The sequence below is a fragment of the Urocitellus parryii genome, chromosome 1, assembly GCF_045843805.1.
Source record: "Urocitellus parryii isolate mUroPar1 chromosome 1, mUroPar1.hap1, whole genome shotgun sequence".
NCBI lineage: Eukaryota > Metazoa > Chordata > Mammalia > Rodentia > Sciuridae > Urocitellus > Urocitellus parryii.
This window is the reverse complement of record NC_135531.1, coordinates 137677163-137701450: the sequence shown is the minus strand read 5'-3', so window position 1 is coordinate 137701450 and position 24288 is coordinate 137677163. Positions and strand designations below refer to the sequence as shown.

Below are 24288 nucleotides of genomic sequence, written 5' to 3'. Positions count from 1 at the left end.
AGGAAAACAGGTCAAAAAGCCTCAGAGAACCTAAAAGCTGCATCCTCCAAATGCAACCATAACTGTACAAACTGAAATGGTTCATTATCCACATGTTCTTTTTTTTAAAAAAAGAATTTATATGTATTTATTTATGAATATATTATTTGTAGATGGACACAATACCTTCATTTATTTATTTATTTTCGTGGTGTGGAGGATTGAACCCATGTCTCACACCTGCAAGGTAAGTGCTCTACCACTGAGCCAAAAGCCCGGCCCAATCCACATGTTCTTGACACCAGTTCTGCCATTGTAACTACTAGGATTACACTAGAGAGAAACATGAAAGGAGACAACCACATTTGGAGAGTCATGGAATAAAATGCTATTATGATCAGAGACACTCAATGTTGGGCAATGTGTTTAAGTAAGCAGGTCCTTAGGGCTCTGGCTATGTCCCTAAGGAGGTCCGTTAAAATACTGTTCCAGTTCCCTATAAGGTCCTCTTAATCACACAAGATCTAAGGACCCAGAATGTTCAAAAGGAAAAGAGATCCCACAGCACCTGGCAAACTCCTGTGTTCTTAAAACTGTCATTATCAAAAACAATCCATTATTTTTTTAAAAAAATTATTTTTAGTTGTGGTTATACACAACACCTTTTATTTTATTTTTTTATGTGGTGCTAAGGATTGAACCCAGGGCCTCGCACGTGCTAGACAAGCGCTCTACCACTGAGCCACAACCCCAGCCCAACAATCCATTATTTATTCATTCTTTTTGGCAAATAAACAATATGTCAGGGAAGATAACGACTCATGCACATACCCACTAATTATACTAAGTATTAAGAGGGTATAAATGGAGAATACAACTTATTCTGGAAAATGAGGCCATCCTTGCAATCTTAAGAAAAGAAAAATTAAGATAATGAAATTATCCTTTACATTGGCAAACGATGTTTTTTTTTAAAATCCTGCTTAAATTAGTCATTAAATGAATAGTTTTAGGAAAATAACCCCAAACAGGTTTGTTAAATCAACTTCTTCAATTTAGTGAACTGTTTTTATTTGTCCATTCTTCAAATATTTAGCTACTCTCTTCTTTGAGCCAGGCACCAGAAGCACAACACTGAACAAATTAGATGGAGGCTCTGCCCTTATGGAACTTAAAACCTACTGAAAGAATATGAATACATAAAATTGCAGTGGCATACACCTGTAATCCCTGCCACTTGGCAGATTGAGGCATGAAGACTGAAAATTCAAGGTCAACCTGGGCAATTTATCGCAATCCTGTCTCGAAAGAAAATTAAAAAGTCGGGGATATAACTCAGTGGTAAAGCACTTGCCTAGCATATGTAAGGCCATGGGTTCAATTTCCAGTATGGGGAAATAGATGTGACAGGTTGGGGATGTGGCTCGGTGGTACACTGCTTGCCTAGGATACATGATGTCGGAGCCTCTTTTCCCACTGCCACACACCCCAAAAACAAAACAAAAACTGCCACAGCAAGGAAATACTAAAAAAATACAAGTTATATTAGAGTTTTAAAGAAAAGACATATTGTAGCCATAGCATTCCAGATAAACACATATTCCTGCAAATACATGGACCAGACTGTTTTCATGAAACAAATCATCCAAATCAGACTCCACATCCAAAAGAAAACTAGAACAAGGAGAACCCAGAGGATGAGAGAGGATAGGAATTCTAACACCCATCAGCCCATTTAGTTTTCAAAACAACTCTGTGAAGATAGATGCAATAAATACTAGGACTATCTTTCCAGTATTTAGCACCCAACTCAAACCAGCATTTTGTAAGAGATTACCCTCACACTCAGAGCTAGGGTATATTACCACAATCAGAGTAACTCCAGCTCCCTTGACACACTAATTTAGGCCTAAACCAATCAGTGATCATGAGTAAATTCAGTGCTGATACAAGCAGCACAGAAATTGGGGCTTTTGTTGGAAATCCTGGAGTAGTCTCCTGAATGAAATGATATGACAAAGGAGATCTAGATGTACTATATCTAGAATTTCAAAATAAGAGAATAAAGCCTGAGGACTCATTTGAATGCCAGAACTCAGTTTTGAAAATCAGACAGTCTAATTTCAGAACCAAGAGGCACAAACACCCCCCACTCTGTACTGCACTCTCCACTACATAATGCTTCCCAAAGTTATATATAAACACTGCTAAGACAAGAATCTGAACACATGTCCAACATATCATCTACAACTTTACAGAAGGATGATATGTCAAGCTGAGGAGTTTAGACTCTGTTAAGAATTTGACTTTTTTTTTTTTCCAAGTATGAAGTGTTTGGGGTGTTTGGTAAAGATCAATTTAAAGGTTGTTACAACAGATTAAGAATCCCGCCTACAGCCAGGCATTGATGCATGCCCGTAATCCCAGGTGCATGGGACCCTGAGGTAAAAGGATGGCCAGCTTTAGCAATTTAGCAAGGAGTGACTGTCTCAAAATAAAACTTTAAAAGGGGCTGGGGATGTGGCTAAGTAGAAGAGCACACCCCTGGGGTTCAAATTCAGACCCACACATGCACACTCACAGAGACAAAAAACACACACATAAAAATTCTCTCTTACAGACACTAAGAACAGATATTTCTAAAGAATATAACAAAAATACAGAAATCGTTTTTTAACAAAACATGAATTTCAAAAAAAAATTTCAAAAAAATTTTAAACAATCCTTTTCATACATACTGCACTTATTACATTTACACAATCATTTCCATTGGAAAGCAACCTAACAGAAAAAGCATAGCTTCTCCTAGAAAGCACCTTCTTTGCCAAATTATTTAAATGACAAATAAATTACTATTTCAATAATATAAGTACTTGAAAAAACATCCTTCCTATGATATCTTTCAAATTCATTTCTCTCTCCAGAAGCTTAGGTAAGACAAGTCCATAGATATCCGTGAGATAAGAGTTCTAAGAGTGAAGAAAGGTGTGGGGACTGGGGATATAGCTCAGTTGGCAGAGTGCTTGCTTTGCATGCACAAGGCCCTGGGTTCAATCTCCAGCGCCACCAAAAAAAAAAAAAAAAAAAAGAAAGAAAGGTGTGGTCCTTGGACATCTTTTCTAATGGAATAACCATGAAAGGATATATTGAAAGGTCCCTGTGTGACTTCTTTATCAAAACTATCTCCCTCCTAGAACTAGGGCTTATCACCAATGGGTCTCCTGATTACTGCAGGAAATGCCTTCTTTTAAAAACAAATTTTTGTAGTTGTAGATGAATAGCATGACTTTGTTTTGTTTATTTTTATGTGAGGCTAAGAATTAAACCCAGTGCCTCAAACATGTTAGGCAAGTGCTCTGCCACTGAGCTATAGCCCCAGCCCCCAGGAAGTGCCTCTTAAGAGACTGAATTAAGTTTGTTGTCAATGTCTTAACTGTGCCCATACCTGATTTAACAACTTAACCTGACTAGAACAAAACAAACAAAAATGAAAGAAAACCATGGTAACCTGGAATAAAAAGTAAATTTTAGTCTATTCAAAAACCTGGGTTAGCCTGTAATTCTAGAGGCTTGGGAGAATGAGGCAGGAGGATTGCAAGTTCAAAGCCAGCCCCAGCAATTTAGCAAAGCATTAAGCAACTTGGTGAGACCTTGTCTCAAAAAAAAAAAAAAAAAAAAGGAGGGGGGGGGCGGTGGCAGTGGTTAAGTATCCCTGGGTTCAATCCCTGATACAAAAAAACAAAATAAAACAAAAGGGGCTGGAGCTGGAGTTCAGTGGCAAAGCACTTGCCTAGCACGTGTGAGGCGCTGGGTTCCATCCTTGGCACCACATAAAAATAAACAAAGGTATATTGTCCATCTACAACTACAGAAAAAAAATTAAAACAACCCCCCCCCAAACCAAAAGCAAACAAACAAAAAAACCTGGATTACTTTCAAAGATGCTGAACATAACCATAGGCAAATGTAAATTAAAGCCTCAGGAAAATACCACTATAGCCCCTCTAATGGCTATAATCAAGACTCAAAAATGGTTAAAATAGTAAATGTTATATTACATGTTTCTTACCACAATAAAAATTTTATTTAATCTTTTTAAAAGACTAATAAAATACTGGAGAGACTGTGGAGCAACTGTAAGTTTTATACACCGGGAATATAAAATAGAACAACTATTGTGGAAGAGTTTGATAATTTTTTTTAAAAGTCAGACACAATACCTAGTATATGATCCTGAAATCTTATTCCTAGCTATCTGCCCAAAAGAAATAAGAATATATATTTCCAAAGAAATATTTGTACACAAATATTCACAGAATTGATAATAATAGACCAAATATGAAAACAAATATGCTCCAACAAATGAATGCACAAAGAATTTTGGATATATTAACACAAATACAGTGGAATACCATTCAACAATAAAAGGGGTGGGTGGGCCCACTAATAAATGCAACAATGTGGAGAAACCTCAAAATCATCATTTTGGAGGGGAAATAAATCAGACACATAACAGAAGATTATACTCATATATAATTCTAGAAAAGACAAAACTAATAACAGAAAGCAGGTAAGTTATTAAGCTGGGTGAATAAGGATTAAAAGCTGACTGAAAAGAAGGATGAGGAACCTAGTATGGCCCTATGTATAAAGGTGGCTGTATAACCAATGTGATCCTGCAATCTGTACAGGTGGGAAAAATAAGATTACGTACCCCATTTGAATCAAATGTATGATATGTCAAGATCATTGTAATGTTTTGAGCAATAATAATAATAATAAATTTTTAAAAAAGAAGGATGAGGGAACAATCTGAGTGATAGAAGTGAGCTAAAACTCACTGGGGTAGTAGGTACAATAAAACCTCACAAAATTGTACTCATAAAATGTATTTATATTCTATTGTATATGAATTATAGCTCATTGAAATAAATAAAAAAGATCTGGTTGATAAGAAGTCACTTTCTATGTGATGTTAACCAGTGTTCTCATTTTTTCCACATGTGCACATCTTATTTTTATAACAATAGCTTCTATGAGGTACTGCAGTAATTGGGCTTCCATGAAAAAGGCTTATATATTATCTATACTGCTACTTGCCCTATCTCACATGGTTGTTGTGAAACATCAGATGAGAAAGTTTTTTGGCAACTGTAAAGTATTACACAACTATACAGCAGACTTTACATTTAAAAAAACAGACACAAAATGTTTTCACATCAGTGATTTGAGACCCTTGTAAACCTGAGTATCCAAAGTCAGTCTTTGCTCTGAAACAGGAAACAATTGCCTATTTAAATGTGAACTTTTAAGTATCCCCTAGAACCTGCTTCCTATCGTCTCATGAGTTACTGGATATCTCAGTGTAGTAGACTGCACTTTATTATCTAGATTGCACTTTCATTTTTCAAAAGAAAAACTCTAAAGAAATGTTTAACGAAAGGCAGGTGAGTATGGCAAGACATTCACTTTCCAGTGGAAAAGATCAAAACCTAAGAAAACTGTCTTTTACTAAGTAAACACTTTCCAAAATGTTTGCAATAGGAATTTTTCTTCCTCTAAAAGTCAGTTAAATTTCTTTCCATTTAATATTACAATTACACATATTTATTGAATGGTTCCTGATGTGAGCTGCATTAAGAGGGTGAATAGGAGTATTAAACCTTTAAAACCATTGTGGTACACAATCATTGCAACTTTTGCCTGTTGTAAAATTTGACAGATTCTCTTTTTTCCTATTACTATTGGACAACTGGGCTTTTTGCTATCCTTCCAATTAAGTGATAGCTGACATTTGGCCTAGTTCTGTTTGCAAGTTTCCACACTGCAATAAGCATGAAGGCATTTTGGAAGACATACAATTATCTTCTTCAAATGTAGTTTCACGGCTAAATTTTACCTTGAATCCATGTTTATATCAAATCCGACCATCCTAAAAAGTTATTCTGCCAGCAACAGGTACAGCAACCAAAATTTAACAAAGTCTATATATCACAAAATATTTCGCTATCGTTTTCAATTTTTAAAGACTCCTTTTCGGTTAAGAGTTGCAAGGGTTTGTAAAATTCCACCAATTCTAACGCCAGACTTCACTTGATTTAGTCCTACTTCAGTCTTGTCAGTAGTAACTCTAACCTCTTAGGTTTCACATTTCTCCTTCGATAACATTAAGGTCGCTCAGTCCGCTCCAATTTTAGTTTCCAAGAAACCTGAAAGAACGGCACCTTGCCCACTCGCGCCTCCCGTCCTTTCTATACTCCGAAGGTTGGCCAAACGTGCTGCTCACTCCACAAAGCCAACCGAGCTGGAAGACAGCTGCCAGAGGGCGACTGGTCACGGGGAGGAGGGGAGAAAACTCCTCGGCCCGGAGGACCACGGCTGAGGTCCAATCCAGCCCGCGCCCAACTCTCCTCGCATCCAGGAAGGCGTGTGGACCCAATAGCTCAGGCCGCGGAGCTCAGCCCGAAGCTGGAGAGCCGCGCGTGGCTGCGGGCAAGAAGTAAACAAACCACCCGAGAAAGGGGGAAGGGGCAACGACTAGGGGTGCGGTAAGGGGGTAGGACCTCCAACACCCGCGTACAAGTCAGCAACTGACCCCACCCCACCACGGACCAGGACCCAACTCAGCGCGACGCTGCCGCATCGGCCTGAACACCAAAGGCCCCAACACCCATAGAACCCACAAGCCAACGCTCCGCGCCCCCCACCCCGCAGCCCTACCTGAACGCGCAATCCGAGTCCCGGGCGTCTCGGCCGGGCGCGCCCAGCCCGTTCCTCTTACTGAAAAGCTTCTGGAACAGCGTAGGGGCCATGCTAGCCACCGCAAGGCCGGGGTCGCTCGGCTGGGTGCTTGCTAGGCCCCCGATCCTAGAGCCTCCCCGCCACCCCCATGGGTGCCTCAGTCATATGACAGAAATTAGTCACTTCAAACGGCCACGGCGCGCGGGGCGGGGCGCGAAGCAAGGTCGGCTTTCATTGGCTGGCAGTAAGCCGCATCACGTGGCGGAGCGCGGAACGGGGGGGAGGCGGGGGCGGGGGGCGGAGCCGGTTCCGATAGGCTAGCGGGCGGATCCCATCACGCGGCAGCTTAGGGGGCGGGGCGTGCGCTGTGGGAGAGGACCCCAAGGTGGTTGGAATGCGGGGAGAAAGCGCTTCAGGTTCAGATCCCCGACGAAGTTGTCAGCAACTAGGGCTACGGCGGGAACGCGCAGGATCGATGCCAGTGACTTAGGGACAAAGACACACCCAGGATTTGGGCGCTTAGGGAACCACATTCAACCGCCCGACCCTGGTTCTACGACATCACACCTTTCTCCGGTGGCCTGTAGAGCAGAGAAGGCGCCGTGACCTGAGCGAACCCAGGACCCTAGGCTCGCCCATAGTCAACCCGGTAGCCATGAGAGATTTAGACTGAGCGGGATTCCGCAGAGCCGGGCTTAGGGGCACTGGTGGAGGATCCTGCCAGGACTGCCGTCCCAGTCATGGCTAACAGGAAAGAAGTCCAGGGACTCCGGCAGCCGCTCTAGTTTCCTTTACAGAGTCTAGAACTCTCACTCTGGAAATTAACCTCTGAAAAGAGAGAGTGATTGGAGTCTCAGGAGTTAGGCTACGTTTCACTAGTAACCAACAAAATCACAAGGAAAACCAACGGAGGCAAGAAGCCTGTAGAAGACATCTATGTACGAATATCTAAACCCTTAGGTTAACTATTTAGAATTTTAGGAGCTTGCAACGCTTGCTCGAAGGGCCTGGGTTTGATCCCCAGCACTGACAACAACAACAATAACATATTTGGGCAGAGTAGGGAGGAACAGTCAGATTAGAACTTCACGAAATTAAAAGTATATCTTAATGTCTTAATGTCTCCGTGTGGGGAAAGGAGGAACTATAGAATTGAAACAAATGACAGGGGAGAAAATCGCTCCCCCCCCCCAGCCAAAAAAAAAAAAAAAAAGGAGGAGTCTTATTAAACCCGGAGAGTTAAAACATATCAGGGTTCAAATCGAGCGAGTCTTACACATTGTTAGCACCCCATCCATTTACCTACTTCCCGCTTTGGCATAGGAATTTGGTACAATGGGATGCAATTCCGATGGGATGCAATGTGAATGTCTGGAAATAACTGGTATGTGTTTGGAAGGCTGGATAAACATGCTTTTCCAAGAATTTCATTTAACCAGGCATATAAACCTAATTTTCTTTAAGCGTCTGATATGCAGCTAAAATTTAAGCTATAAAAAAAATGGCTCTAACATAAAAAACTAATTGGCAAAATTTATATCTCAATGATGAATTGAGGTAAAATGTTAAGATTTTTTTTAAAAGCACTAACTATAGTTGATTAAGAAGTGAGTGTTGTGTTTTTATTCCACAAACATTAAGTTCTAGACACTAGGGATCCAAAGTAAATAACAACAACAACAAAAAAAAACCCTAACTTTCTAGGTGAGAAGACAGTAAGTAAGGTAATTTCAGATAGTGATTAGTGCTGTGAAATTAATAAGAACTATGCAGTGAAATAAGAGCTTGGAAGGCGGGGTTGGTAGCACAAGTCTGTAATCCCAGTGGTTTGGGAGGCTAAAGCACGAGGATCACCAAGTTCAAAGCCAGCCTCAGCAACTTAGTGAGACCCTGTCTCAAAATTTAAAAATGAAACAGTCTGGGGATGTGGCTCCAGGAGTTCAATCCTTGCGGGGTAAGGGGAAGGGAAGGTTTTTCTGAAGTAGGGAAGTTAAAATTCATTCAAAGGTCCTCCATAGGTTGCCTAAGTTTCAAGGTAATACAGGCTCAAAATAGGAATTACATTGCTTATACATTTCAGATAATCCTCTGGACTCTGATGTCAAAGCTGAAAAAAATTTGAATAAGGTAAAATAACTACATTTTTCACAAAATGTTTGAATATGAAATGAAAATTTTATAAACAATAAATAAAGTCCATGAAGTTTTTAAAAACAAAAAATTATACATCATATCAATGAAGCAATCATGGGGAAATTTTGTTTTCACACTAGCACATTCCTCTAAGTGAGTGCAAGTAGAAATAGGTTAAAGCTTTCTTATATAGGGGGCAAAACAATAAGGACTAATGGCTGTCCATTGGCTGGGACAAAGAAGGTTACTTCCAGGTCTCCTTAGAAGGAAGTTTGCAAATAACAACAACCTTGTGTACTTTCATCTTGGGAAAAAATTACTTCATGGGTAATAATTGATATTAATAGTTAGGGAAAGAACATCACTGGTTGCATAAGAGTTACTTTAATATTTTCTAATCATGTAATAGTTGCGTTTCTGTAGTCTCAGTCTTGGAAGGTACAGAGAGAAACAAATTGATTTAACATTCATCACATTTTCCCTATATTGCAGAATAATACTAAAATCACAGAATTCGCTGAAATGATACAAAGTTATAACAAAAAACAACTACACTTAAAATTTTATATATTTTCAAGTTCAGTATCAATGTATATTATCTCTTTTTCCCTTCTACTTAGTATATTTCACAAAGAAGCTGAGGTGTCTTGAAGTTTAAGGCATCAGCCAGGAGAAAAAAGTAAGAAAGACAAAAATTGTTGTCTACTCATTAATGTTGTTATATGAATGTGAAACAGTTGAGTTACAAATAGACATAAGGCCTGCACTATCACTCAAGAACAGAAGATTTAGTCTTTCCCAATCCCCAACAGCATATGGTCTCTTCCACCTACTTCCAAGATCATCCTCCTGAAAATATAAAAGTTGGATGACTGAACCACATCACCAGCCCTTTTAATTTTTTTATATTTTGAGACAGAGTCTCACTAAGTTGCTTAGGGCCTTACTAAGTTGATGAGGCTAGCCTTGAATTTTCAATCCTCCTGCCTCAGCCTCCCAGGTTGCTGGAATTATAGGTGTGCACCATGGTACCCAGCTGTCAATGAGTTTAAAATAGGATAAAGACATGATCCAATTTATGATTTTACTCTGGCTATTCTGTAGAAAGGAATTATAGCAGATTAAGAATGGAAGCAGAGAAACCAAATTGGTAGTCCCCTATATCTTAAGGGAGAACTAATAGTGGCTAATGAGTTAGAGATATAATTCTAATTGGAAAGAAAAAAACAAGTATGATTCCTATGTTTTTGCCTTCAGCAGTTTACGCCATTTCCAGATTTTAAAAAAGAGAGAGAGAGACTAGGGAAGGGGCTGGGGTTATGGTTCAGTGGTAAAGTGTTTGCCTCACATATATAGTGGGTTCGATCCTCAGCACCAATTAAAAATTAATTAAGTAATTAATTAATTAACAGTATGGTGTCATTCTACAACTAAAAATATATTTAAAAAAGGACTAAGGAAAATACAGGTTTAAAAAATAATTTTTAATTTTCCATACTGTGTATGGAAAAATTAAATTTGTATTGTCTATTAAATATCTGATGTGGAGATTTCAAGTAGAGTATATGGAGGAAGCCAGAATTGGAAAGAGAAATTTGAGAGGCATCACTCATATATATAATTTAAAATAATGCAATGGATCATTTCCTAAAGAGAGTATATGTATATAGAAAACAATCAAGGATTACAACTCAAGAGGACAATACTTATAGGACTAGAAGGACCCAAAACAGAAGAATGAGAGGGCGCAGCAGTATGATTTAAAAAAAAAAATGACCCTGAAAGGATGAATGGGTTAACCATGTTGAATGCTGCTGAAAATTTAAGTGTTCATTACATTTGTCAATATGGAAATCTTAACAACAGTTTCAATGAAGTGATTAGAGCAAAAGGTATTGTGACCATCTACAACTAAAAAGAAAAAAAGTCTTTAAAAAAATATTAAATGAACTGTAGATAGGGAAAAGGGGAGGGAGAAGAAGTGAGGGGGAATAGGGGTAGGAAAGATGGTGGAATGCAATGGTCATCATTACCCTAGGTACATGTGTGAAGACATGAAGGATGTGCTTCTACTTTGTGTACAACCAGAGATATGAAAAATTGTGTTCTATATGTGTAATATGAATTGTAATACATTTTGGTGTACTATTTAACAAATTAAAATTTTTTATAAAAGCAGAAAGGAAATGGTAACGCAAGCGTAGAAAAAGTCTCTGCTGAGTTGAAGTGCAAAGAAGAAATAGGAAAAGGGAAATGTTCTTTTTTTTGAAGATTTTTTTTTTAGTTGTAGATGGATACAATACTTTTATTTTATTTAGTTATTTATTTAATGTGGTGCTGAGAATTGAACTCAGTGCCTCACATATGCGGTGATACCAGAGAATTTTAAAAAAATATTTATTCTTAAGCTTTAGGTGGATACAATATCTTTATTTTACATTTATGTGGTGCTGAGGATCGAACCCAGTGCCTTGTGCATGCTAGGCAAGCACTCTACCATTGAGCCACAACCCCAGCCCGATACCAGAGAATTTTGTATACTAATAGAAATCATCTAACAAGAGACTGAAAATTAGCTACCTACTATGTTCCAGGTTCTAAGAATACAATAATCAATAATACAATAATTAACAAGACAGTCCTTGCCCTTAAGGAACAACAAATCAATAACAAGTTATTGCAAATCAATAACAAGTTATTGCAAATCAATAACAAGTTATTGCAAGTTATTAAAAGTTTATAAAAGAAGGTCTTTTATATAATGGCACACTTCTATGACAAACCCTCTTTTAAAAATATTTTTTAAACAGTATGCTTAATGTGTGTGTCTCAGCTGTGCAAGAATCTGGAAATACAATAAAGAAGAGATATAATTTCTGCATTCATGGAGCTAACAGTCTAGGAAGATAAATAAAACAAGATTTACGCTAGACACGGTGGTATATGCCTATAATCCCAGCAGTCAGGAGGCTGAGGGAGGAGGATCACAGGTTCAAAGCTTTCAGCAACCTAGCAAGGCTCTAAGCAACTTAACAAGACCCTGTCTCAAAATGAAAAATAAAAAGGTTGGCTCAGTGGTTAAGATCTCCTGGGTTCAATCCCTGGTACCAAAACAACAACAGCAGCAAAAACAAACAAACAAAAAACAAACAGGATTTGCTAGGCAATTATAAGGCATTGTAACTATGATGTAGGAAATTTTAGAAATGTCTTGATTGCAAAAACAAAGAATGAAATCAGTTCTCATAACTAGACAAAGTAAACGAACCTAGGGACTACAACACCAATGGTATCAAAAACTTAGTTTCTTTTGTTTTTTGGTGCTAAGGATTGAACCCAGGGCCTTGTGCATGCTAAGCATGAGCTCTGACTCAAAGTCTAAGAATTCAGTTGCTTATCCCATCTCTAATTTCTCTGTGTAGATTCTATGCCTAGGCAGAACCTTCAACTGTGGACAAAAGATGACTTTCTTTATCGTCCAAAAGAATAAGGAAAAAGTCTATGTACTGGCATTCTAAGAAAAAGCTCTGATAATTAAACTAATAGCATAATTTTAGGTCTTGGACCCATCCCTGAAACAATCAATATGCCAACGTTGGGAGGGCTAACGTTAACTGACTTAACCTACTAATAGTAAGATTGATCCTAAATCATATGGCTTGAATATTTAAAATCCATACAGGATGGATTTATAAGGTAATGGAAGGATGTAGGAGAAGTCATCCCACACGTCTATGACCAATAACCATGATAGTTAGAGACAAAAATTTGGAATCACTTTGCACAGATGTGGTAACTAAAGCCACAGGTTTATTAAATCACACAGGGCAAGTTTTCATTGCACTAGAAGAATCCCCAGAACAGAATCCCAAGAAGTATCAAGACTGAGAGAAAAAGTAGTCTTCAGAAAGAAATGGAAGAGAGTGCTAGAGATGAGATAAAAGCCTGAAAAACAATTTCAGAGACATTACTCCTTCCTGGAGGCTTTCAGGAAGTTTGCAATATCATTAGCTGGAAGAAGTTGGGCAAGATGAAAACTGAAAAATACCTCTTAGATTAATGTCAAGAAGGTTGGCGGAGCTGGCATTGTGGCACATGCCTATAATCCCAGCAATTTGGGAGGCTGAGGCAGGAGAATTGCAAGTTCAAAGCCAGCCTCAGCAACTTAGCAAGGCCCTAAGCAACTTAGTGACACCCTGTCTCAAAATAAAAAATAGACTGAGTATATATAGCTCAGTGTTCAATTCCTGGTACAAAAAAAGAGAAAGAAACCAGAAGGTTGCTAACGTCCAGGTGTGGTGGTGATGCATGCCTATAATCCCTGCAACTTGGAAGGCTGAGGCAAGAGGATCACAAGTTTTGAGACCACCCTGGAAAACTTGGTGAGAACTGTCTCAAAAGATAAAAAAGGGCTGGGGATGTAGCTCAGTGGCAGAGTACCCTTAGGGCAGCAGGGTAGAAGGTTGTTGGTAGCCTTCAGGACAGTGTCAATGGAGAAGAAAAGTTGAAGCCAGGCTGTATGTGTGCATGTACATACATGTATGTAGGTGTGTGTTGGTGGGGGAGGGTGACAAAGCATAAAGCATAGTCTTTCCCATAAGTCTTTCTTATAGAAAACATGGACATAAGCAGGTAAAGAATGATAGCTTATATGGATTCTTAGAAGGATTTAAGATGTAAGCTGATTAAATATTTTAAATGCAAGTTAGAAAGAAATAGCAGAGCAGGACAGGTTGAAGATAAACTAGAAACTCTGGGTATCACACCCTTTTATTGTTTATATAAACACATAATTCTTCATGTATAATATGCTAGATGAAATCACCGAGTCACAAACAGCTTACTGTTAATAGCCTAAGACCTCTGAGGCTATTCATAATTGAACAAACCATGATGAGAGAGACCCACTCTACTTAAAATTTTAAAAATGGAAATGACAAACCTTTCATGCATTTTTGAACTGGATTTTTAAGAGAGGACATCTGAGATTATTTTTATAAGGCATAATTTGAAAATAGAATTTTAAATGCTTAAAAATTAAGTTTCATTTGTTATAGGCCATAGTAAAGGAGTACACTTAGAAAATGTGATGGAAACTGTGAAGATTCTCTCTCCAGAGAGATAAGCCCCTTTTTTATGATTATCTAGAGAGGTTTACTTTAAGACTTCTGAGGCCTACTCTCAGGTCTAAAGAGTACAACCTCCTAGGATTTGCCAACAGGTATCCTCTTTGGACTTCTAATGTCTGCCAGCTAGCAGGCTTCTACTTTTCCTCCTCTTAGTCATACTGAATTTATATCCTCCACCTCTAAACTTTGAGTGCCAATTCCAACTCTATGAAACAAAAATACTAAAATAGTTCTACCTTCCAATCCTAGCTATATCACTTTCTTAATTATATCACGCTGTCCAAGTATTTACCTGGACAGGGTGATATATATCACTATATATATACACACACACACACACCTGGACAGGCCCAATGCAAGAATCAAGTATCTTCCCTTTCCCCTTGGTTTATAAACTCCTTGAATGCAGGGCACAAGCCCTTTATTTCATTTCTTATTCCCTTACTGCTTATCACAGTTCTGCCTGCAACCAAGAGTTGCTGACTTAATTGAGTACTAATTTATAATATAGGTCTAAACTTTATACTAGTTTATAATATAGGTCTAAACTTTATACTAGTCTGAACCGTTAATCTTCTCTTCTACATTTCCTCACAATGTTTCCATATTTCACTGCTAGATGAAATCACAGAGTCACAAACAGCTTACTGTTAATGGCCTAAAGTCTTGTCAAATCACTTACAAGAATATCTTGCTAGGATTCCTGTTTTTAAAAAATACTGTATAGGTTAGTTAACCTTAATTAATTCATATATTTTATGATTTTCTTTGATACTGACATAGCTTTGAAAATTTGATTCTTATTTATTTATTTTTTATGTATAATAATATTAGTAAAATGATCAGAGTTAAAGTCTCACCAACAGTTAGTTATACCATTGTATTCTGATCACTACGTAAGATTGCTGAAGTCTAGGAAGGCATTGTTGAGATGCCACAAACTGTGTTACCAGAATAATAATAATGGTAATCTTACAGATAGTACTAGCTAAGGAAGGTTGTTTGGGAGTGAGCTAAAATATAACTTAGTGTATTATTGGCTGTATATATTATATATTCACTGCTTCAGCAAATTTTGAGTATAGAGTTTCTTTCAGTCAGACCTGGAATTAAGTCTCTCACTCATGTGGTTTCAATTAAGTTCTGTTAAAAATAGCTTGTAAAATAAGCATTTTCATTTTTAGCACTTTAACAACTTTACTACTTTTAATCCATAGGAAGGATAAACTTTGGAGAGAAAACAGTCAAAGGAAGTTACATAATTCCTTGGTGCTGGTTCTTCATAAATAGTAAATTTGTCTATTTTAGTGTACAGTCTTCAAATATCAGCTCTTTGATTCTTCTTTTACAATACAAATAGAAATATTTAAGAAACATATGGGAAGAATGTTTCTTTTCTTAACTGACTAAAAGCAAACAACAAGAACCACAATAGAATTTCTACACAGAGATATACCACAAATAATTGGAGAATTTAAAAAATTTAATTTCATATTTCAGGTAGGCATTCTGCTTTTATTGACTTTGACTTCACATTCATATCTTCAAAGTAGTGAAAATTCAGCCGCAGCTATTATATCCTGCCATTTGTTTTTATTATAATATCTAGAGAGAAAATATAACAATAGATTACTTCATTAGGAATCAAAGTGTCCAGTAGTTATATGTAACCAATTCCTGGGGTGCAAGCTCTTGAAATCTAGGTGGCTCTAGTTTCACCCCATCAAGCCTTAGGAAACAAATGAAAATATCATTAACAACAACAGAAAGAATAATATCTGGCTATCTCTTCCTGGGTATAATGGGGGAAGTTCTCTTTGGAGACACAAGGAGATCTACTCAATAACATTTGGAAGAAAGCCCAATAAAGATTGCTCTCAATAGCCATCATAGGTTCTCAACCCTAATCCCTAAACTGGAAGAACTGACCCAGCTGTGCTTCTCATTTCTTCATCCTCAGCCACCACATTCTCCCATGTACCCTTCCTTTGCATTTCCCCACTCTTTTGCAATTGAACCCAGATTTTCCCCAAACATAGGACTCTAGGGCCTATTTCCCCATATTTTATATCAGGAACTCCAGGATGGAGCAGCTTTATCTATTTCCCATTGCCACTTTTACATTATGATACACTTCATCCCCTGACCTAACCGGTACATATCAATGGTTCTGAAATTTGGTTATATCTTAGAATTAAATTTTAAAAATTTGGATATTTAGGACATACTCCATACCAATTACATAAGAATCTCTGGGTAAGGGATCCAAATATCAAGACAATCAGGAAATTTTAATGGGCAGCTAAGTTGTGGACCTATTTATCTTTGCTACTCAAAGTGGGGTTCAGGGACCAGTAACATTAACATCCTGAATATTGTTAGAAATATTGACTCTTAAGTGTCCTATTCTAAAGCTACTACACCAAAATCTCCATCTTAAGATCTTCCAGTGAATCAAAAGTCAGTTAAAATTGAAAGAAGAAAAGTAAAAAGAAAAAAGAACTATTTCAAAAAAACAAAACTAAATAAAAATTTTAAAAACTTTTAAAAAGTTGGACTCTGCTACCCTTTGCTCCTTCTAGTTATTTTTAATAACATTAGACACTGTCTATTCACTTATTAAAGGCTTTGTTCATAGTCATCATCTCCATATCAGTTTCTGGGTTACTTATCAATAGTAATCAGCTCACCCAACATTCTAGTCTCACCAACTTTTCACCTTCCCAAACTTCACTTATATAACCAAGGCTATGAACTTTATTATCTCCTGTAATAATCTAGAATGTATCATTTCTGAAACTTTACAATACTAGAGACCTGGGGATCATCTTTTAATTATCCTTCTTCCTCACTAACCCACTTCAGTGCCTAAGTCACTAAGCCCTGTTATTTGTATGAACAATTTTTTTAAGTTTAGATTGTTTCTCAAACTTCAACTCCTGAATAAGGTTGCTGAAGCAATGACATGAAAATGTGCATTATTTATATATTCCTTATGTGATCTGAGTACTACCCTTTGAAATATGCTAGCTCAGATTTTTATTTTCTCAACTTTGTTCATGAAAATCTTTGTAAAATTTTCACCTGGACTTTCTATTTCCTGGTCATTCTTTCTAAATCACCTCCACATTTCTTGCCATAATAATCAAATAAAAAAGTAAATTTGACCAAGATAAAAAGAAAAAATCAACATGGCATAGAGCATTCTCCATCATCTGCCCCCTGATTTCTACTCAAGACTCATTTCTCAGAAAGTACAGTGTCCACCTGGGCCAAACATAACTAATTTCCACCTTTTATCTGAGGATGCTTTAAGTCACCATTCCTTTTTTTCTTTTCATTGGTCCTTCTTCTAAGAAGGCCTATGCTCAGGATGTCCCTGAGGTCCTCAGTTCATCTTTTTTTTAATATTTTTTATTTTTTAGTTCTTGGCGGACACAACATCTTTGTTTGTATGTGGTGCTGAGGATCGAACCCAGGCCGCACGCATGCCAGGCAAGCGCGCTACCGCTTGAGCCACATCCCCAGACCCTCAGTTCATCTTCTAGAGGATTTCACATCTTTCATGTGTATCCCAGAAGAGTCCACATATATCTCTATTAAAGCACATATACTTCATTGGACTTGTTTAAACATCTGTTTCCTCAATAGAATTATAAAGTTTCTGAAGAGAATAACTATATAATTAATTCAAAATGACCAACAAGTAAATGCATCTAGTTCAGGGTTTAATAAATGTTAGCTGAATGAATGAACCAACTACAGAACTTCATCTTTTCATTCATTAGCTACCTAACAACAAAACACCAGGCTTAAAAGCCTCCATCCATGATGTCAAACTAGTTGGATTTCCTTTCCTCCAAGGAACTAACTAGCACATTTCATTGTATTTGTACTAGATCAAGGTTCTATGTCAAACTATACACACTTACCTGATGTAGTCTTTATATGAGATAGCATAACCAAATTTTCCATGAAGTACAATAACCACTCAACATACTTTAAGCTTTTAACTATCTAATAAAAGCCAAGAAACAGTTTTCAAAAGAGAAAGTATGATAGATTTGAGGAATGAACCTCACCAATAGAAGCAAATCATAATTATTGAATAATTAGTGGTTATTATATTTTACATAGACTATCTCTAATCCTCACAACAATTCTATAAGAACTACCATTGTATTAATTTAACAGGTAGCAAGCTAAAATTCAAAATATTTCAGTAATTTGCTCATGTTATAGAACTATGATTTAAATTAGGGACGCCCTATTAAGTGATTTCTACTACTATCTCCCAGATATTTGACTGGAACTATTCTCACTTCATTTGTCCTGTTCCTATGTGATTATTTCTGTCTGGTATTATTATCTAAAAGTCAACCTTCTATCTAAAAATACATGTTTCTAGTTAAAGGATAAAGGTGTCCTCCCCTGGGTTCCTATAGTATCTAATTCTGATTTTGTCATCCAATTACTGGCAGGCTCAGAATTTGGGCAAATAACTTATCAACTTGGTCATTTTGTTATGTAGAATGAAAAAAACAGAGTAGATAATTATTATAATTAATAGTTCTCAAATTTTAATAACTATTTGAATCACTTTGAGTTCCACATATTTTAGAATCCTGTACCTTATTTTAGATATTGTAGTTTATCAAGTCTGCAATTCTCGATACAGGTAGTCAGAGGACCGCACATTGAGATATCTAGTATTGGGTTGATTATATTTGACATTTTCTAAGGCCTCTTCTATCTGGCTGTCACCATTTTCATACTCCTTCTTACCACACCACCTCCTCTATCACCTCTCTTGTTTTACTCTCACCAATTTTTTTCTTTAATCAGCACAATGTCAGCCATTAATGAATAAGTGGCATACTGAACAGGGTCCTAGACCATCACAAGTGAGCTGCAGTACTGATTAGATTACTGCCAAACTAGCTAAAACTTTAAATGCCAGTACTAAAAATAGGCCATTGCATATTTAAAATAACACGATCACAAGGTAGCTTGGGGCTTTGCTATTTTTACTAAAGGAAAGGCACAAACAAGTGGTCAAAGGTTGAAAGGGAATTACTTAAGCGAGGAGGCTGCTGTTAAAGAGAAAGCCTAGAGAGAAGCCAAGGGGTGGCAGCATTAGTTCAACATTCTTCAGGGGGGTCTCTATGTGAATTACATTGAAAACTTTGATTGGAACACTCTAAAGAACCTTCCAGATCCTTTTTGGTACTGATTTTTTACATAATTATACCAAGAATACTGATAATATCTGATGTCATAAATAAGTATGACAGGTCAAAAAGATGAAATTAAAAGTTTTCTACTTTTAACTTTTATTAACATATTACATCTATAAAAAAGTACACATATGTGTACTATTAAAGGATTTTCACAAATATTACACATCTATATAACCAGCACCCAGATAATGAAACAGAACATTACCAACACCCTGGAATACCCCCTAATAATTTCTTCCAGTTAATACTCTCACTTCAACTCTCACTGCAACCACTATCCTGGTTTCTGTTATAGTTTGGTTTTGCCTTGTTTACACTACATAAATATAAATAATATTAAATGCACTCTTACTGTGACTGGCATCTTATATAAAATTCATATGAGTCAACATTTAACAGATGCATTTAACAGTTTATTGTTGATTCACACTGCTATATAGCACTCCAATATATGAATATAAAGTTTATCCATTTTACTTGATGTACTTGTAGATAGTTTTCAGATCAGGACTATCAATGCATAGTGAACATTCTAGTATATACCTGTTGTTGAACATATGTACACATTATTTCTAGGTATATTCCTAGAAATAGAATTGCCAGGTCACTGAGGGGCAGTATTCCATCTTAGTGAAATTTCTAGGGGTCTGTGGTATAAGAGATACCTTCTACAGTAAAGGATAAATTCTTTTTTTAAAAACCCTTTATTTATTTTTTTAATCTGGTGCTGAGGATTGAACTAGTGCCTCACACATGTTAGGCAAGCACTCTTACCACTGAACCACAACCCCAAACCAAGGATATGTTTTTGCATCTGGCCCTTCCTAAAATCAAAAAAGAGGCATAATACCTAGTTGGTTTTATAGATTTTGGAGCCAACACCTATCTCATTTGAGTGTGCTACTTCAGCCCATTTACTAAGTAACCTGAAAAGCTGCTAGATTTCACAGGAGGCTCAGGACAAGAGAAGGTTCCACAACTGGTCCAGACTATTGTTTAAGACTCCGGCACTTGCACTATATGGTCCAACAGATCCAATGATGCTTGAAGTGTCTGTGACAGATAGAGATGTTATTTGGAGCCTTTGTCAGGTCTCTAGAGTTGAGTCACATCTATAGAGTGTGGATTCTAAGGATTTTGGAATAAAGTCCTGCCAACCTAATTGGGTAACTACTCTCCATTTGAGAAACAGTGTTTGACATATTAGTTGGCCTTAACCATGGGCCACCAAGTTACCATGTGACTACTATGTGCTATCTGACCCTCTAAGCCCCAAGTTGGTATGAAGATCAGGACTTTGTTATCAAATGAAAGTGATATATATATATATACACATTGGGGTTAAACATGTACTGAAGTAAGTTATGTGAAATTGAACAACAGCAGAGGAGGCAGAGAGGGAAGGTGGGAAGGGAGGGGAGGGGGGATAGTAGGGGTTAGGAAAGGTAGCAGATTAAAACAGTCACTAATATGCCATTAGGTAAAAATGTGAGTATGTAACAGATGTGATTCTGCTATCTGTATTTGGGGTAGAAATGGGAGTTCAAAACCCAATGGAGTCAAATGTATGAAAGATGATTTATCAAGAGCTCTGTAATGTTCGGAACAATCAATAAAAAAAAGAATGAAAATAAACATGTATTTAAATTGCTAAAAAATAAAAAAGTAGTCATTCTAAAAAAAAAAAAAGAAAAAGTAGCCTAAAGTGCCCAAGCCTGTGCTTTAGCTAGGTTACCTTCTCGCTCCCAGCCTGAACTTATGCTGACATGGGGAGTTCTCTAGGATCAGTTAACTAAGGAAGACAAAGCTCAGGTTTGGTTTACAGGTTTTTCTGCCCATCTCTGGGACATATCTCAAAGAAACTGGAGAAGAAAAATTCTCCCAGTGGGCAGAACATTGAGTAGTACATCTGGTTATTTGCTTTGCTGGAAGGAGAAATGGCCAGATGTTAGGTTATATATTGATTTCAGAAATAGTAACCTATGGTTTGGTTGGATGACCAGGAGTTTGGAAGAAGCATGACTGAAAAATTAGTGACAAGAACATTTGAGAAGAGGCACTGGATAAACCTCTCTGAATGTTCAAGAAAAAGTAAAGATAACTGTGTTCCATACATATGCACACCAAAAGGTGACCTCAGCAGAGGAGGGTTGAAAGAATCAAGTAGTTAGGATAGCCAGTTCTTGGGCTGCAGTTGTGGCTCAATGGTAGAGTGCTTGTCTTGAATGTGTGAGGCACTGGGTTCAATTCTCAGTACCACATATAAATAAAAAAATAAAGTTCCATCAACAACTAAAATAAATAAGTAAATAAAATTTAAAAATTAAAAAAAAGGATAGCCAGTTCTTTTGTCTACCAGTCTCTTTCCCCAGCAACTTCTGTCAGAATAGTGAAAGAGGCTGACTGATATCTTCTCTACTTCACAGCACATAAACTAAGTGGCCATGGTGGCAGGGATGGAAATTTTTTTTATAGGGCCTACAACACAGACTTCCATTTACCAAGGTCAACCTGGGTACAGTCACTACACAGTGCCCAATCTGACAGCAGCAGAGACCAACAATGAATTCCTATTTCTTAGAGTGATCAGTCAGTAACCTGGTATCAGGTTGATTATATTTGATAATTTCTATCATAGAAGGGGAAATATTTTGTTTTTACTAAAATAAACACTCTGAATATGGATCCCTCCCACCCCAACAATGCTTCTACCAAAACTACCACCATGAATTTATGGAATGCCTTACCCACTATTAGGGTATTACATACAATATTGATTCTGACCAATGAACTACACAGCAAAAGAAGTAAAGAAATGGGTCAATGTTCATGGAATTATCTAGTCTTACTATGTTTCTGAACATGCTAAAGCAGCTAGCCTAACAAGAGCTGTGGAATGGCCTTTCAAAGGTTTATTAATAGCACAGTTAGGTAGCAATAACTTGGAAGACTGGGGCAAAGTTCTCCAAAGGCTGTATTTTCTCATATGGTACACTTTCTCCCAAAGCCAGGAATAAAGGAGTGGACATAAAAGTGGTACCACTCATTATTACTCCTGATGACCACTAGAAAAACTTTCTTTCTGTTTCTGTGACTTTATACTTTTTTGGCTTAAAGGTCTTAGTTTCAAAGGGAAAATCCTTTCATCAGGAGATATAGAACTGAAAGTTAAAGACATCCACCAGCCACTTTAGGCTCATAGTCAACAGGCTAATGTGGGATTTATACAATTGTATGGGGTGATTGATCTGGACACTATGGGAAAATTTGATTACTACTTCACAATGGCAATAAGAAAGAACACGTCTGGAATACAGGAGATCCTTTAGAGTGTCTCTTAAGATTACCATGCTCTGTGGTTAAGATTAATCCAATGTAGGCAGGACAACTAATGACCCAGACACATCAAGAATGAAGGACGATAAAGCCCAATCACCTGAGGCAGTGGTAATATGGAATGGGTAGTGGGAGAAATTAGTTAATACCAATTATAATCACATGACTAGTTAAGCAAATATGTTTGTTTTCTTTTTCCTCTTACCATCTTAACATACAACATAAATATATTACCAATGACTTTTAATCACAGTTTTAAAATCATAGGATAGTATAGGATTATCAAAGAGAAGAATAAACATCACCCAGTGACTTTGGATTCTCTTCTGGGGAAAGGACTATGTAAGGCAGCTGTAACATGTTAGGCAGAAGTATGAGTAAAGTCTTTGTTACTGAAAATTGCATATGGTTAAGATGTATATGAATGCATATTTGACAAGGGTTGAATTGCAATGGTTACTTGTATAAGACAACTTGGCTAGTCTATTTTATACAACTATTCAATAAAATAATAATTTAAATATTGCTATGAAGGTATGTTATAGATATGGTTAGCATCTATAATATTGATAATGTAGGTAGACCTCATCCAATCAGCTTAAAGGCCTTAAGAGCAAAAGCAAAATTGAGGTTCTTCTGTAAAAGAAATCTGCTTAAAGAATACACCATCAGTTTCTGCAGAAGTTCCAATCTGCCAGCCTATCCTATAATTTTCAGGTTTGTCCAGATAGACCCCATAATTATGTAAGTCAATTCTTTAAAATAAATCTCTTTATATAAACATGTACATTTCTATGTATATATATATAAATAAATATGTATATGTGATATACAGAAATGTGTGTGTGTGTGTGTGTGTGTGTGTGTGTGTGTGTTTTGAGAGTCAGAACACAACAAAAGTACAGAAGAAAGGCAAATTTACTCTCTTACGGAGGTGGGATCCCCATCTATTCCTGGCCTCAGATACCAGAACTCTACGTTCACAGACTTTGGGATTTGTACCTGCAGCCCTCAGCTTTTCATGTTTTTGGCTGAAAGTTATACCATTGATTCCTTTAGCTGGTAGAACTTCAGACTTTGACTCAGCTACACCACTGGCTTCCCTGACTTTCCAGCTTGCAGATGGCAGGTTATAGGGTTTTGTAGCTCTCAAAAGCATGTAAAACAATTCCCATAAATATCCCCTCCCATATACCTATATATTTCTCTATGTATCTATTTCTGTATCTTTCTCTACCTCTATCTATCTACTTACCTATCTCCTATTAGTTCTGTTTTTTTTTTTTTGAGAACCCTAACTAATACAAGTGTATTAAGGGTTCAATGAGTAGTACTGAATTAAGTATCCAAGGAACTTATTAAAAAAGAGAGGTCTGTGCTGGGCACAGTGATGCATGCTTGTAATCCCAGTTACTCAGAAGGCTGAGAGAGGAGGATTGCAAGTTCAAACCCAGCCTCAGCAAGTTAGTGAGGCCCTAGGCAACTCAGTGAGACCCTATCTGCAATAAAATATAAAAAAGGGCTAGGGATGCAACTCAGTGGATAAGTACCCCGGGTTTGATCCCCGGTACCGAGAGAGAGAGAGAGAGAGAGAGAGAGAGAGAGAGAGAGAGAGAGAGAGAGAGAGAGAGAGACAGGGAGAGAGAGAGAGAGAGAGCGCGAGCGATCTCTGTGGACTTAGAAAATGCTCAAAGCAGGTGCCGTGGAGGAAATGAGGACAAAAATAAAGA

The 24288-nt window shown here is 37.2% G+C and overlaps 2 protein-coding genes across 3 annotated transcripts in view; both read right to left on the bottom strand.

Moving 5' to 3' along the window:
• Nucleotides 1-6869, bottom strand: part of Fnip1 (folliculin interacting protein 1) — a 101661-nt gene extending 94792 nt beyond the window's left edge. For both annotated transcript variants that reach the window (XM_026400139.2, XM_026400140.2), the window contains exon 1: nucleotides 6700-6869. In XM_026400139.2, coding sequence (XP_026255924.2) covers nucleotides 6700-6791 — 92 coding nt within the window. In that variant the 5' untranslated portion in view covers nucleotides 6792-6869. The remainder of the gene's footprint in view (nucleotides 1-6699) is intronic.
• An 82-nt stretch (nucleotides 6870-6951) lies between these two features.
• Meikin (meiotic kinetochore factor) overlaps nucleotides 6952-24288 on the bottom strand; it is a 136684-nt gene continuing 119347 nt past the window's right edge. Inside the window, exon 14 of the mRNA XM_077799431.1 lies at nucleotides 6952-7085. Coding sequence (XP_077655557.1) covers nucleotides 6952-7085 — 134 coding nt within the window. The remainder of the gene's footprint in view (nucleotides 7086-24288) is intronic.